Genomic DNA, 14,760 nt, shown 5'->3' on the forward strand with positions numbered 1-14,760 from the left:
CTGAATGAATGTTGAATGGCAAACAATAAATACGAAGAAGCAGATTTGTTTTTCTAATTTGCAGAGAGTTTGTCTTGGATAATTAAAGTATAAATAAAGCATTAGTTTCGCAAAACAAAATTAAAAATTATTCTGAACAATGTCAATATCCCAGTTGTTTAATCTAAGCATACAACACCTTAGAAAAGGTTTAAAAATGATAAACTCAGAGATTAAAAAGGAATTTGAGGATTAGAATAATTAGCAAGAGTAAGAAGAGTAACTGTGGTGCTGCCTTCCATGATGAAAATCCTTTGTCTGGTTTTGACACAGGAAAGAAACATTCAACAGTTCAATACAGAAAGCACACACTGAAAAATAAAAATAAAGCAGAATTATATTAATTAATACTACTTTAAAATACTCATTTTAATGTAGTATTGAATTAAGATGTCTATTACTTTTTAATGAGTTAATGAATGTAGTTAGGCAATTTTCACCTTAGCAATTACGACAGTTTGCTTTAGAAGAAACCTCACAAATCCCCACAGGTATTATCAGATAGGAGCCTTCTTTGACACTACAGTTTTTCAAATCGTGAAACTTAAAACAATACCTACTTGGCCAAGGGTACATTCCATTCCACCCAGGAAGTCGGCATCTTTCAGGCCGTTGTGGTTACTGCTGATATCATAAACTTCAAATCGCAGTCGCTGAACTTCTTCAAAGTAAAAATCCACAGTAAACACTTTGGAGAAGATTGGACTTATAGAGCTTCTGATTATCTCTGTTCTGTCAACCTGTTAAACAATTAGAGAAATAAATACCTGCCAGTCTGAGGAACAGGAAGACAAGAAATATTTGAAATCAAAGGAGGCGTGTTTCTCTAGCATTAACAACCATGGCTAAACCCCAGTCTCTGTGGTAGAAAAGTCCATCCTTATCCTGGCCTTAAGTATGACTGCACCTAAATTGGCTTCCTTCAGTCGAGGACTCTGTTAGATCTTTATTTCAGTTTACTGGTTTGAGGTGCCATTGTCTTTTAGAATTTTCCCAAAGTTGCGATGATAATGATGGTGTTGCTGCCTCATACAAGGTAGTCTGCAGAACCCTCAATGGAAACAACAGCCAAAAGCATGAAGTTTATCATACAATAAATGAAATATGCACTTGTACCCCAGGAGTGCACTGAGGTTTAAAACGGGACAATATAGTAAAGTAGATATAGGCCATTCTGATCCTAAAGAACCACAGTCCTGTCCGTCTTCTTGTTCACCTCAAGTGATCCGCTTGTGTATACTTGTAACACACATGGGTTCTGCTCAATTTAGTAAATTTGGTGATTCAATTAAGTCAGGAATGGCCAGTTGTGTTTCTCCGGGGGCTACAGGATGTTGGTATTGACATTTCAATTAATCTCTAAACTACTTTCTAAAGCTCTAAATTGCGCCACTCACTTGCATAAGTGGTCACAGTGACATTGCTCCAAGACTCGCGTGTCGAATTTGATCGCTCAAAGGTGACATACAAGGCCTGCTGGAGTGTGACTCTTGTGGGTCAGAGCTAAACCTGCAGCAAAGGTTTCTTCTGGCAAGGCAATGGAGTGATCCCCCCTCTACACATCAAGACACCAAGACAAAACAAATGTCTTGAAACAGACTTTAACTGAGCCATCCGTTTACTTAAATATTCAGAAGACAGATCGCTGGTACTGTATGTGATACCGTGTCGGTTATGAAATGTTGAATTTAGTCCGTAAGCTTTACCATATACAGTATGTGCATTGGTAATTCATTTCTGCTTTTCCCTGTTAAACAAAACATGTTCCTGTGGATACAACAGTTAGAATGTGATTCTGATGATTTCAGATGGCAGCAGTAAAACCCAAAGGAGAAGGGCTAACATCTGTTCTCCTTCTAGAAATAACTCAACGCAAGCATTCCACTTTTATAGAAAATCACTCTGATTGCTGAGTAACGGGGATGTCTCTCTATTGATTGGAGGGTTACAGGTTCAACTTATAATTTAAAACATTCTAATGCGTTTTACCATTTAATTCTTGCAACCATTGTTTTAATAATATGAGCATAAGTAGAGCCCTTTGCCAACCCGCAGCTGAATTTGTCTCCGTGTATCTAACTCTATATTAGGCTTAGCACTGTTTGAAGTGACAGGCAATCACACCTGATGCCATCAGAAAATAACAGAATTCAAGCTGTAACAACAGCGCACAGATGGCAAACAAGATACTATATTTGTCATGATATTTTCTTGCCATGGGGTATCTATAATTACAATAACACTGACTACTGTTTTGAGGTGCATTTAATCTTCCCTACAAAGACAGAAATTATTTTAAGCATACAAGATGACCTAAACCAACAGCTCCTACATGCATGAATGTTGTTTTCTGATATGTTGAAAATCCTATTAATGTCAAATTATTTTTGAAAAAACAGATTGAGCTTTGTTAAGATTTACTCTGGATTTATTAGGATCCTGCTGAAACTAAACCACTGTACTGAAAGTTGTGAACGAACACCTTGCTCTTTAAACAGCATTATATCATCTCAGTATCTGAGACTGTATTCTGCAATTTTTCATTACTCTATAATGTACATCACTGAGACCTGAAATTACAAAACATTAAGATATTAAGTTTTTAAATTTAAAAGTATGTTTTGGTAGGTTACTTCAAAAGGGGAATTGTACTACTGCATTGTAGTTCTGGAGTTCTCACTACATGAAACAACACTTAAGGTGTGTGATGGAAAGTAATAGAACATATGAGGGTAGAAAAAAAAAAGAAATGCAAAACTGCCCCTGTGTACTAATTGTTTTTAAAAGCGTTTGTTACTTAAATATTTTGAGAGGTATAACATCCCTTTAAAAGAGGTATTTTGGTAAAAAAAAAAACAGATGTGTATACACAATATAGCCAACCCAATAAAATTTAAGGCTAGTTTGTAGTCCACATCTCTATATTCAAGCGACACCGTGTTGATTGTTTTGAGAGCCGCTTGCACGAACCAAGAAGGAATGGATTACTGTCATTTCCGATGCCAACATCTGGTTTAGCTACAACTGTATAACTCACACGCTGTTTGTTATAAAAATCTTATTTTCTGCTTTATAAACGCTATACACGTACAGTATAAAGGAAAACCTCACACAGGATAATACAGGGACAGGAGGGTCTCGTCAAACCGTCCCTATTAAAGAACCGCTTGCCACGCAATCAGAAAGAGGATCCCCCCTCACATGAACCGCATCCATATATTTCCCCGGATATCAGTGCAAGAGCCTCTCACGGTCGATACCGGTCGGCGGGGTGCCTCTTTTTTTACCGGCGTCCCGTCCCGGGAAACGGCCGAGCCTGCTCCCAATACAACCCCGCTATAATGCTCCTGTGTTGAGTTGTACCAGAAGAAACCTCTACCCTCCGAATCTTCATTTCAATTCTTCTTAACTACGAGGGGTCTGCGGGAGGGCAACAACCTCTAACTGGCTCAGAAACTGCTTTCAAATGGAGGTAGAGAGGTGCATTATATCGGGTGCAGCCAGTTCAGCGGTCTCCCCGTGAGAATTTGAAGAATGCGGCTCTCCTAAATGAGAGGACCCCGGCTCTTGGGAACTCACCTGGGCTCCCCACACCTGCTCTGCTGCACCTCCTAATATGTTTCTTCGCCACGCACGCCCAAAGACGTGCTACTGCGACATCCCCAAAAATATTATCTCAGTAGCTTTAAAACCTTTAGGTTCTAACAGTTCCAAAAGGATTCTCCACAGACTTAGATGTAGAAAACCTCAGCCGATCACACATGAACACCTGCTTACAGTATTTAAAAATAAATACAAACCCTGACCTGAGTGAACACGTACTGTATCTGGAATACATTGCTATTTGAGTATGAGTTCTTGACATGGTAAGCAAGGAGCACAGAAAACAGTTATACATGTCTGTTGCCAAACTGCAAAGGTCTAAAGTTACAAATTCACCACGTGTTGAAATAGAAATATAAACAACTTGTCTATTTCAGAGCAACGCACATTACAATAATTTGTACTTTTCCTCATGGCCAAACCATCTTATCTTTTGTGGTTGCCATTACACCTCCAGTAGGCTAGACCAGGATGATCTGGGTATACCTAATTCCACACACACACTGGGTATCCTTTCACAGTTACGAAATACACTGCAAATTCCCCCAAAGTATTCAAGGCTATTTCTACTGCATGTCAGAACTCAAGAGGAATTAATTTCCTACCAGATGACCTGCAATCAGCCTGTCCTGAATAATAATGCTCTGGAACATCAGCAAACCATGAAAGCACTATACTTTAGATATGGACTAGTTCTCACAGAAAAGGGCATGGGTTGTAATAGTCTTCATATTTGTTTTACTTATTATATACTCAGCAGGTCTAGTTTCGGAGATGGCCCAGGTAAAGAAAGAGCCTGTAAGTGGTCTTACCATGATCCCCAGTGGACAGTAATCCAGTTCTCAGAAACATCCTGCAGCTTGGTACAGTTTCACACAGTCCAGCAGCCTCTTCTGGCTGGGGTCCAGCACTAACTTCACTTGCAGAGCTACTGTATGAGAAACCCCTCTCATGGCACATTGCTTGCCAGTAGACTGTGATAATCCTACGCACACACTAGTGCCCCTTATACACAAGCACTCGTAAAACACAATACATAAATATATAACATAAATGAATTTCATACAGGCACAATAGTTTGGCACCACAAATCTTCCTTGTAACTAGGTCATTCGCTGACCTAGATACATAAAGTAATATGATTTGTCTATTTGCTCTTTCTTTATGCAGTAGGATGCTTTCTGTCCCCTGTAAATGACTACATACTCATTTTAAAATAAGTGTTGCAGTGACCTGGAGACAAAATTGCAAGAGCTGTTGAAATATCAAGTAAGGAGCTCATAGTACTCTCACACAACCCTTTTACCTACAAGGATTACTAAGACAGTAGGTCACAGAAACCTAGAGTCACCACTGGGTACATCGCATACAGTAACTGCAGAGATTTGTCTTTGCTTTATTGATGAACTTTGAATCCCAACAGTTTTTATTTAGGTACTAAAGTGCATCAAACCAGCAACCTACAATATCACTATAATAAAATATTTAGAATTTTTGTTACAAACATTTCTACAGATATATCAAAGTCTAAAATTATAAAAATATAAAAAAGAATGCATGTACAAATCATTTGACATCATATGATATGTGAACATGAATTTAATTAATTTAATACCTTACAATGTTTTTTTCAATTTTATAATAATATATTATATATAATACTAATGTATTTAGTAGCCATATTCTCAAAGGATGCTGTCAAAGTAGTTCACATTAATGCAGTGCAAAATATTTCAGTGGATTTTGCTGATCCAATTGCCTCTTTTTAAAATCAATAAAAATGAATTCAAACAGACCTTTGTACACATGAGTATGCTGAAGAGAATACATACAATATTTACAAAACTCAGTGTATAAGCACCCATGTATGCATGTTAGGGAACTATATACAGTATAAATTATCTTAATTTGGGTGCTTTCAAAGGTAAAAGACAACCTGAACAAATTCAACAGAATTTTAGATTTGTTTAAGGAAATATCTTCCTCCTCCTCTGTATCCATGAGCCTTGTTGATAATGCTCAACTTTGAATTGCTCAAATGCTAATAGCATTGGCTTAGATAGAATTGACAGGCGCATCTTAAAAAACAGTATTTGTAACTGAACACATCTGAGGAAGATATTTTTTCTTTTAAAGGTCTATATTTCTTACAGAAGAGCTGTCTTACAAATAACCTCTTTTATTGACTGAGTATTTAAGTCTTTTCTAGAAAGGTCAGGTACCAAGAAGGAAATGTCAATATGTTAGAAAGACAACTCATCTGAACACTGTCAACTGATTAAAGAACCCAAAATGTTTTCTTTTATTCAGAACATAGAGGCTTGTGTGCTTCAGATTGTCTGAATATGTTAGTGAGAGTGTCTGTAGTTATGGGTGTTTTTAATATACAGTATTCAACATCCAGTTCCAATTTGTAACGTCAGTCCTGCTGTGTGTGGCCCGGAACACTGCAATCAAAATGTTTAGGTGTGCAGCGTCTCCACTCGGCTGATCTTTAATCTCAGTTAGATGTTTTCCTCAAATATCCTGAATGAGAAACAACACCAACATTGATTGCCACAATAATCCAAGCTTGCACTTTTACTCCCTATGGGAATCCTTTTCCTCATGAAGGAGCAGAATAAGTCCTCTCAATCTGATGGAAAGGCTCCACACGGAAGCATTTCATATTCTATAGTGGAACACACAGTGTTTTCTGGTTGTTGTTTTGTATATTTCTCTTCTGCTACAAATTATACTGTATTAGTAAATGCAATAATAATAATAATTGCTTACACTTATACAGTGCTTTTCTGGACACTCCACTCAAAGCGCTTTACAGGTAATGGGGATCCCCTCCACCACCACCAGTGTGCAGCCCCACCTGGATGATGTGACGGCAGCCATAGTGCGCCAGAACGCTCACCACACACCAGCTCTCAGTGGGGAGGAGAGCAGAGTAATGAAGCCAATTCATAGATGGGGATTATAAGGAGGCCATGATTGGTAAGGGCCAGGGGGGACATTTGACAATGTTACACCCCTACACTTTTCAAGAAACGCCATGGGATTTTTAATGACCACAGAGAGTCATGACCTCGGTTTTACGTCTCATATAAAGGACGGCGCTTTTTTACGGTATAGTGTCCCCGTCACTATTCTGGGGCATTAGGACCCACACAGACTGCAGGGTGAGCGCCCCCTGCTGGCCCCACTAACACCTCTTCCAGCAGCAACCTGAGCTTCTCCCAGGAGTCTCCCCTCCAGGTAGCTCATACCTGCTGAGCTTTAGTGGGCTGCCAGCTGTGAGTTGCAGGGTGATATGGCTGCAGCCATGTGTAGTAAATGTAGAGCAAAACATTTAGAGATAACAGATTCCAAGAAGTAATAAGTGATTATAGAGATCTTGTTTTTTTCGGAACGGTTTAGGTTTGTAATGGATATTAGTTCTCATCCTGTGAAAAAATCAGAAATAAGGAGTGCATTTATCTTTTGGATTCAACACCCATTACTATTGTGCATACTATGAATATCTATTGACATATATTAAAATGGGATTCGATTGTTTAGCCTGAACAGGGTATCAAGAGTAAAAACCACGTAATCCTACTCTATACCGCAGAAGAAGCATGGGCTGCCACCAGCTGCGAATATTTTATTGAGCAGAATACCTGCGAACTAAAGTCACATGAAAGATACCTGCAAGAACTGCGAACGCAAACCAACACCGCTACGTATTCTCCGAGAGAAACAAAGAGAAACACAAGCCCAGCTCACGTGCAGGGGAGAATTCAGCATGTCTGACGACAGGCATGACAGGAATACCAGACACCTCACCATCTCCACACTCTGTTATGCATTCAAAAAAAGAGTCAAAGGCTGTCTTCAAAATCCTGTCGACCAGCTGTGTGCATCTCTGCAGGAAGCCCAGGACAGATTGTCAGGGGAAGCTTAATAGAAAGTGGTAAATCACACGCTTAGGAGCTGCAAGGCAGTAATTAAGGCAAAGGAGGACTTCTTCCATTGGATATGACAGAGGCTGTCATTAAAACACATGTTAAAAAATACCAGTTTCCCTCATGGTTCCCACTGAAGAAATTCCAGAGCAATTGGTGGAAAATGAAAGACCATAATAATAGTAATAATAATACTTCAAACTGAAAGTTGACTTCAATTTTCTTCATACAGTAAACAACATCATTTTCCAAATTAATGTTACAGATGTGACAGGAAAAATATTTCCTGTCATATATATACCCGAGTACAGCCAGCACTTACTCGTACTCAGCGTATTTTAACCATATTTGCAGCAATTTAAAACTGATTAAGGGACTCCTAGAGACTGTTCCATCCTCATAAAGTCTGGCATTTTAACATAATCTACTCACGAGGGAACCGAATGCGTTTGTGGGCAAATTTCTTTAATGTGAACTATCGAAATGGGTCATTATAAAGCTTACCCAGCAATTCTGGGCAAATGGCTCAGACAATGTTGAGCTTCCCTTGAGAACAAACAATTCTAGTTCTCTAGGTCTATAAAGAGGTCTATAAATCACAATTACAGGACATCCAGACAGTTGAAACCCATCATCTGTTGCTTGATTACGAATTAGACATTTTTATGCTTAATCTTACTGAAACGGTAATGATATATTTATTTAATTTGCACTCTTTAAAAATGATTATAAACTAAGAATCCTTCCTAATTTCTTCAATATATTATCTCTCTGCATCTAAATTATCTCCCTTGTCCTTTTCACCAAATAGCTTATAAATGTTAAATTATACTTAAGTGTTCGTGTCATTTTCTCAAATCAAATCAATGCCAATGATTATTTATTTTAGTCACAAAAATGTAATTGCAGTCTTTTCCTAATGGAAAACTGAGCAACACAAGGCTTGGTGTTCTCCAGTTTCGCTGTGGTAACACAGCCCACCTAATGACAGAAAAATGAAAAGGCAACTTCTTATTAAGGTCAAACTTTCACTGGTTGTCAGCTGTTATTTGTAGCAGAATGCAGCTGGTGACAGTGCACAACTGTGCCACATAGTCCTCTGAGCTCATTTGTACAGACTGGAATGTCTTAGATCACCTGGTAAATGCCCTGTTAACTTAAGTAAATGTCTCACTGAATTCCAGCACTGCATGTGCAAAAGGCAGAACCGCAGCATGAAACCAGGAGTTCACACAATACGAAAAGTCTCTGAAAATGAACCTAGTTTTCATCTCCCTGGTATTGAACTGGTAGGTGAATATTTCCCACTCCATAAAGCGGCTGTTTGGTAGCAATCATCCAGCTTTCTTGCCTTTATTATTTTTACAATTCATTCTATTTCATTATTGACTTGTTATTTAGACAGTACCTTTTGGCTTTAGTTGGACTATTAGTTGCAGAACTAAATGGGCCATTTAACATGTACAGTACTGGCTGACTTTAAAAAAAGTGTGTATATATGGTTTGAGTGTTTAAAAATGCGGTTTTGCAGGTCAAATGTGCACTGCTTATTTAATTACCCCACAGCCAATGTAAGACAGAGTAATTGAAGCAGTTAATGATTGTTCATTTTCATCACCGCTTTTTAAATAAAGATGGAAGTGTCTCTTCTATCCCCCTAATAGTGTGATTATATTCGTTTAAGGTATTTCAAAAGCCTGCTTGCCTTAATTACCAAATCAAAGTAAGCACAGGGCATCGCTGGACTAATTAATGCTTCAGCCCTTGACAATGCTGAGATGTGGACAACTTTCTTCAATAAAAGGTTGAAAAGGCCACCTCTCTGTCCATTGCTTGAGAAAGAAAGCTGTGAATCGTGCTTGGCTCAGAGAATGGACTTTAATGCGTACAGCACAGTATACATGGAGATGAATATTTAAAGAGGAGGACCAAAATGCTGCCACTCAAACAATTATTAATTTCATTTAGGAATTTTGTGTAATTTTATTTGTGAAACATTTTATTCACAATATCATTTATCACGAAATCCATTTTAGTAACAAGTGTAGTAAGCTTCAGAAAAGTTACACCAGCATCCTTAAGTATTGTAAACAGTGATGAGAGATTAAACCAAATTTCAAGGTACAGTGTAAACTTAAGACTTCAGGATCTCTTAGAAAAGCTGTAGCCTGCTATCTTCAATCTAGGCAAGGCAAATTTCTTTATAGAAAGCTATTCATCTCACTGTCTCGGCTCTCTAAAAGAGCTTTTCCTGAGTCATAGTCATTTTTAAAAATATTTTTACAGATATAGCCTATAAAAATTGTAAGATTAATTTTTTTTAGAAAACCTCCGTTCTGAGAATCAAACCCAAAGAGCCTGTTTTAGGAAATCAGGGCAGATATCTCTTTCGTTATATGATCAGTCTTAATTGTGCCAGCCATCACTTAATATATAATAGAAACAATGGATCTTTCAGCTCATGTGCAAAATAGTACAATGCATATGTAAAAATACTAAAACTTTCATGAACAATGAAATCGCTAAGCTGATTATGGGTGAGAGCAGCCACATAATTCCATTTTTGATTTCCATGAGGGGTCTCTTCAACCTTTTGTGCATGAAGGTCAGTCCCACTGTGACATTTTTCAGATTCTTCAGCCTTTTGCCTCACTGCAATAAAACATGAGAGCATAACTGATCTCTGAATATCATTTGCTTTGATAGTAGAGAGCCAGTGTGGCAAGGGTAGATTGCGCCTGTGAGCTTCTGCTCTCATTGTAAAGAAGTGCCTCATTTCTAATGGAGTTTATAACGAGGGGTGACAACAACCAAGCTCAATCAGATTCAGCCGTCAGTAATGAACAATCACTCCTGACATCCATTCCTCTCCCAGATGCTATAAATATCTACGAGATCCCTGTCTCTCTCTGTTGCACGTCTCTTGCATCTCATCTCCACCCCACCTCCACTTCTGCTGCTGCCCCCCGGTCACCCTGCAGGGGGGTCCTGGCCTCCTTGTCCTCTGACCGGGAGGCCAGCCCTCAGCCAAGCGGGTTCAGCCACAGTTTCACTCCATAATCCCTTCATGGCGCTTTCACCTTGGTGTTGTCATTCCTAGTGAACTCCTAAATGTGCCGCATCTCCTTGTCCTTCCCCCTAGTGTCCTTATCAACTCTAAACACAGACTCCTCTCCATTTTCACTTGTGCCTCTCCGGTTCTCATTTAAAGCTGATTCTGTCAACAGGTGTGAATGCAGACTGCGCTTGAGTTTGTCCTGGTTTCTATAGCATTCAGCTGAAAGGGCAAGACTGCCCGCTAAGTCACACGCTAACCCAACCCAGGGCTGCCCCCTAGTGACACTGATACTCACTGATCAATGAATGTACATAGAAATAAACAGGATATACTGGAGCAACAGGGCTAAAATCACCTTCTCAAGGACATGCGAAGGTCTCAAACGAGAGAGAGGGCCTTCTGACCTGTCTTGCCCCTGTAGTAGTTACCGGTTAATTGGACCCAGGATCTCGTCCGGCCGCTTGTTCAAGGAAACCAGGGTCTCCGTTTCAGAAACATGGCTGCGGTCCTCACTCCTGCAGCCCTTTGTAAGAATGATGGCCTCCTGTTTCCCGTTCTAAATGTACTTTTCCTTCCTTTACACCTGTATCCTCGGGTTCACGTTTCACTGCTGATTCTGAAGCCCACTGGACCGTCAGGGCCATTCCGGACGAATAAAGTCCCCTCGCAGTCTTCTATGTTAAGGTCTAGAACGGGTTCGTTCTTTTAGCCTGTCAGTGCAGGATACTGATTTATATATATACATTCATTTATCAATTTGTCCACAGAGGGGACTTGACCCTACAACCCTGGAGTAGGAGTATGGAGTCTTAAACCGTACTCTCGTTGCCCCATAACACTTCTGAATGCCAGAGTTAAATCTCCCCCTACTCCCATGTGCTCAAGGCTGAACAGATTGAATTTGAATAATCTTTTCAGTGTTATCCAGAATATCACCGGGCAGTGTTTGAGGCGTTTTTGTTTTGACAAAATCCTTAACCTGTTAAAGTTTGTTCTTTTTTACTTGTTAGCTTGCTGTGACAGAGACTTTTTTCTGAAAAAACTCATAAAAGCGATAAAAACATACAAAACATTTAGTGTGATCACCCCTTTGGTAAAACTGAATGAAAGATTACAAAGCAGTCAAATTTGCATTTCTATTTTTGTCATGTTTATTTAAAGTAATATGCATTAAGTATGGCTGCCAACATAAAGATCTAATTTTGAATAAACAAAAGATGTGCATTAATGCATTTTGTGCACTACCCAGCGAAATGCATTAGCTTTTAAGACTGCAGAGGAATCAACGATAATTTACACACCCATAGGCTGATATTCAGCTATAATCTTTCGGTGTCCCTGTAAGAAGTCATATATAAATCTATAAACTAATGCAGGTATCAAATATTCAGAGACATCTTATATAACCTGACCTATACCGATATGGATTTCTGGTCAGTAATTACTCCTTCCACCAGCGGTGTCAACCGTTCTCTACTTGGTGCTAGGAATTTGAATTGACATCTTCATTTTGCCAAATCTTTTCCTCTGTTGTTCTTGTATTTTGGAAAGTCCACATTTAAAACCTTCACTTATTCACGTTTGTTAAGAATTTTACCTAATTCCTTTGAAAAAAATATTTAAGAAGACAACCCTACTCGTATTCTGGGATAAATTGTTTTGAAGAAGCTGTGTATTTCAATCACATCAAGCCTCTGATCATGAAACACTAGAGTTACTGTACTCAGGGATGTATTTCCAAAACAATTTCTATTGCATAATTTAAATATTAATGTCCAATATTGATTCATCTTTTTTTTCTTTTTTAATTACATTCCTGTGTTGATCTGGGCCTTTTTATGCTGTTGAATCAAGTCATATTCGCTAAAATAATTTTAACATTTCTTTAAGTTTTAGGGCAGTTTTAGTGTATTACACCAACAATGTCCAGGAAAGAAATGGAAAGGATGGCCAGAGGTTTAACGGTGCTCAGAGCAAGTGATTCCCATGGCAACAGTCATGTGGTTCGTCAGCCATTCTAAATTAATTTGGCCTTCAGAAAACTCCAATGTGGGACTTGCAAAAACGTCTCAGGTTGAAAATGAAAATTCAAAATTTAGAGTAATGAGAGACTTCAGCGAAGAGGTATATTCCACCTACTCAAAAGAAAAACAGAAGTGGCAGGTTGTGAAGTCTGGGAAAACTGCAGTTCCTGTTCTTTACTTTGTTTTCACGCGGAATCCCAGCAGCCTGCATCGAAGGGAGCAACGGAACGGAAGTTTCAAATGAACGGAAAACGGACAATGAATAATTCCAGGCTGGACACGTGTCACATGTTCCGGTCAAGCCTGTTTAGCTAGATAGCCGGCACACAAATTAAAGGTTTTCCACACAGTCAAGAGCAATTAGGGAGATATAGGATGATGCTTTTGATTACTTAAATATAAGAAGAAAATAAAATGTTTCTGCACACAAATAACTCTTCATGGCCATAGGAATTAAGTCATATGTATGCTGGTGGGGAATACATCTGTTTCCGAAGAGTTCCTGATGGACTCTTGTCTCTGGGATTCTAGTGACGTGTGGTGTGGTCTTTGCAATAGAGGAACCAGACATCATCTGTTTTGCTGTAGCTGTTGCACAAGTTAGAAGAGGAAACCCACAGGTGGGTGTTTTAGGGGCTTTGGTGGTTAGGCAGAGACCTGTATGGCTCAAGAGACACGAAAGACAAATACATCTTTTTTTCCTACTCAGTCATTACTTACTTCTCTGTCGATCTCTACTGAAATGTTCACACTGGTTCCGAACACCATTTTGTGTTTGTTTTATCGTCACTTCTAAGGCTTCTTATTTTTACATTTCAAAGCAAACTTCGAGTTGCAGAACCTCACTGCCTGAATTTGCATTAACAAGCTGTAATAACGTAATTCTGCTTCTTAGAGGGAACAGTGCTTACAAGAAAATTAGACACTGAGAACAGCAGATTCTACACTTGTAATTACATGGTGCATGGTAATCAAGAATGATAATTAAGTTTCTGGCATAAGAGACCAATCTTCAGCTTCAAATATATGTTGCAAGTCAATGCCTGACAAAACAGGAGACTGTACAGCAATTTGGATTAGGATCACACAGTACAGGAATGCCTGAAGGAAAAGTCCAAATGAAAATGAACAGCACTTCTCCTCAGCGCATTTGTAGCACAGCATGTTCGTTAAAAGCTGCTTGCTACAAAGTATTTTCTCCATAGTGATATGCCTGTGATTGTGGTAGTTACTTTAGGGGGCTGCTTTTCCAGATTTCTACCTACAAAGCAGGACTGCTGTGCATTGGATTGCAGGAAGAATTTAGTTAGAAGGACAATGCTCTGGCTTGGACAATGTTTGAGACTAATGAGAAACAACACAGGAGTGAGGCTCCTGTTTCACTGTATGTTTCTCTGTAACACGGTAGTCTATGTGCACTGCCATATACTGTACTGCTTTGTAAAAACAAGAGAAAATGACAAACACCTATAGCTCATCCTTCACACACTACTCCTAGACAGAGCTTTGCTGCGAACGCATTTTTAAATCATGAGTTCCCATACCTGTAACAAAATGCAGAAAACGAATTCAATATTTCTTTTCAGAATTCAATATTGTGGTTAACTGTGGTAAACCCTATGGGGCCCATCATTTCAAGAAGATCAATGACTAGTGAAAAGCAGGCTTTGTTTTCTGTCTTTGGTTCTTTCAGAGCATAATGAGAGATGCTCAAGAGGGTTTCCTGATGTGGTGAAACTATTATAGTTTCTGTCTCTATGTAGGAACCTTGTTAAAAATGACCAGTTCTAAAATCAATATTCACAATTGCCATTTGTAGCAACTATACGCCCACACAAAAGAACCTGAAAGGTATTCCTTGTGAACAGATATGTATGAATTGCTGGATACTGTATATGAATGATAATATTCACTGCTGCCCTCACCAAGACACGGCTCCAAAAATGAATCCACAGGTGGCTGAATATTTATTACCTCTGGAAGAGGCAAATGGATGTCTCTACAACTGGTGGAATACATCAATATTAAGAGTTTATCATTTAAGTTTTAGTTAATCATTTAGTTGAATCTAACAATTGTATTTATGCTGAAATTCTAAAAT

At 38.8% G+C, this 14,760-nt stretch overlaps 1 protein-coding gene across 7 annotated transcripts in view; it reads right to left on the reverse strand.

The window, feature by feature from the left end:
• The window catches only part of LOC148651616 (copine-4), a 100,710-nt gene that overhangs the window by 45,164 nt on the left and 40,786 nt on the right, over positions 1-14,760 (reverse strand). For 5 of the 7 annotated variants that reach the window (XM_088602177.1, XM_088602176.1, XM_088602179.1 and 2 more), the window contains one exon: positions 600-779. In XM_088602177.1, the coding sequence (XP_088458303.1) occupies positions 600-779 (180 nt within the window). Of the gene's footprint in view, positions 1-599; positions 780-3,618; positions 3,741-4,454; positions 4,596-14,760 lie in introns of those variants that run through there. The other 2 variants (XM_088602181.1, XM_088602182.1) reach the window with 2 other exon arrangements.

This window comes from Lepisosteus platostomus, chromosome 12 (genome assembly GCF_059453375.1).
Source record: "Lepisosteus platostomus isolate fLepPlt1 chromosome 12, fLepPlt1.hap1, whole genome shotgun sequence".
NCBI lineage: Eukaryota > Metazoa > Chordata > Actinopteri > Semionotiformes > Lepisosteidae > Lepisosteus > Lepisosteus platostomus.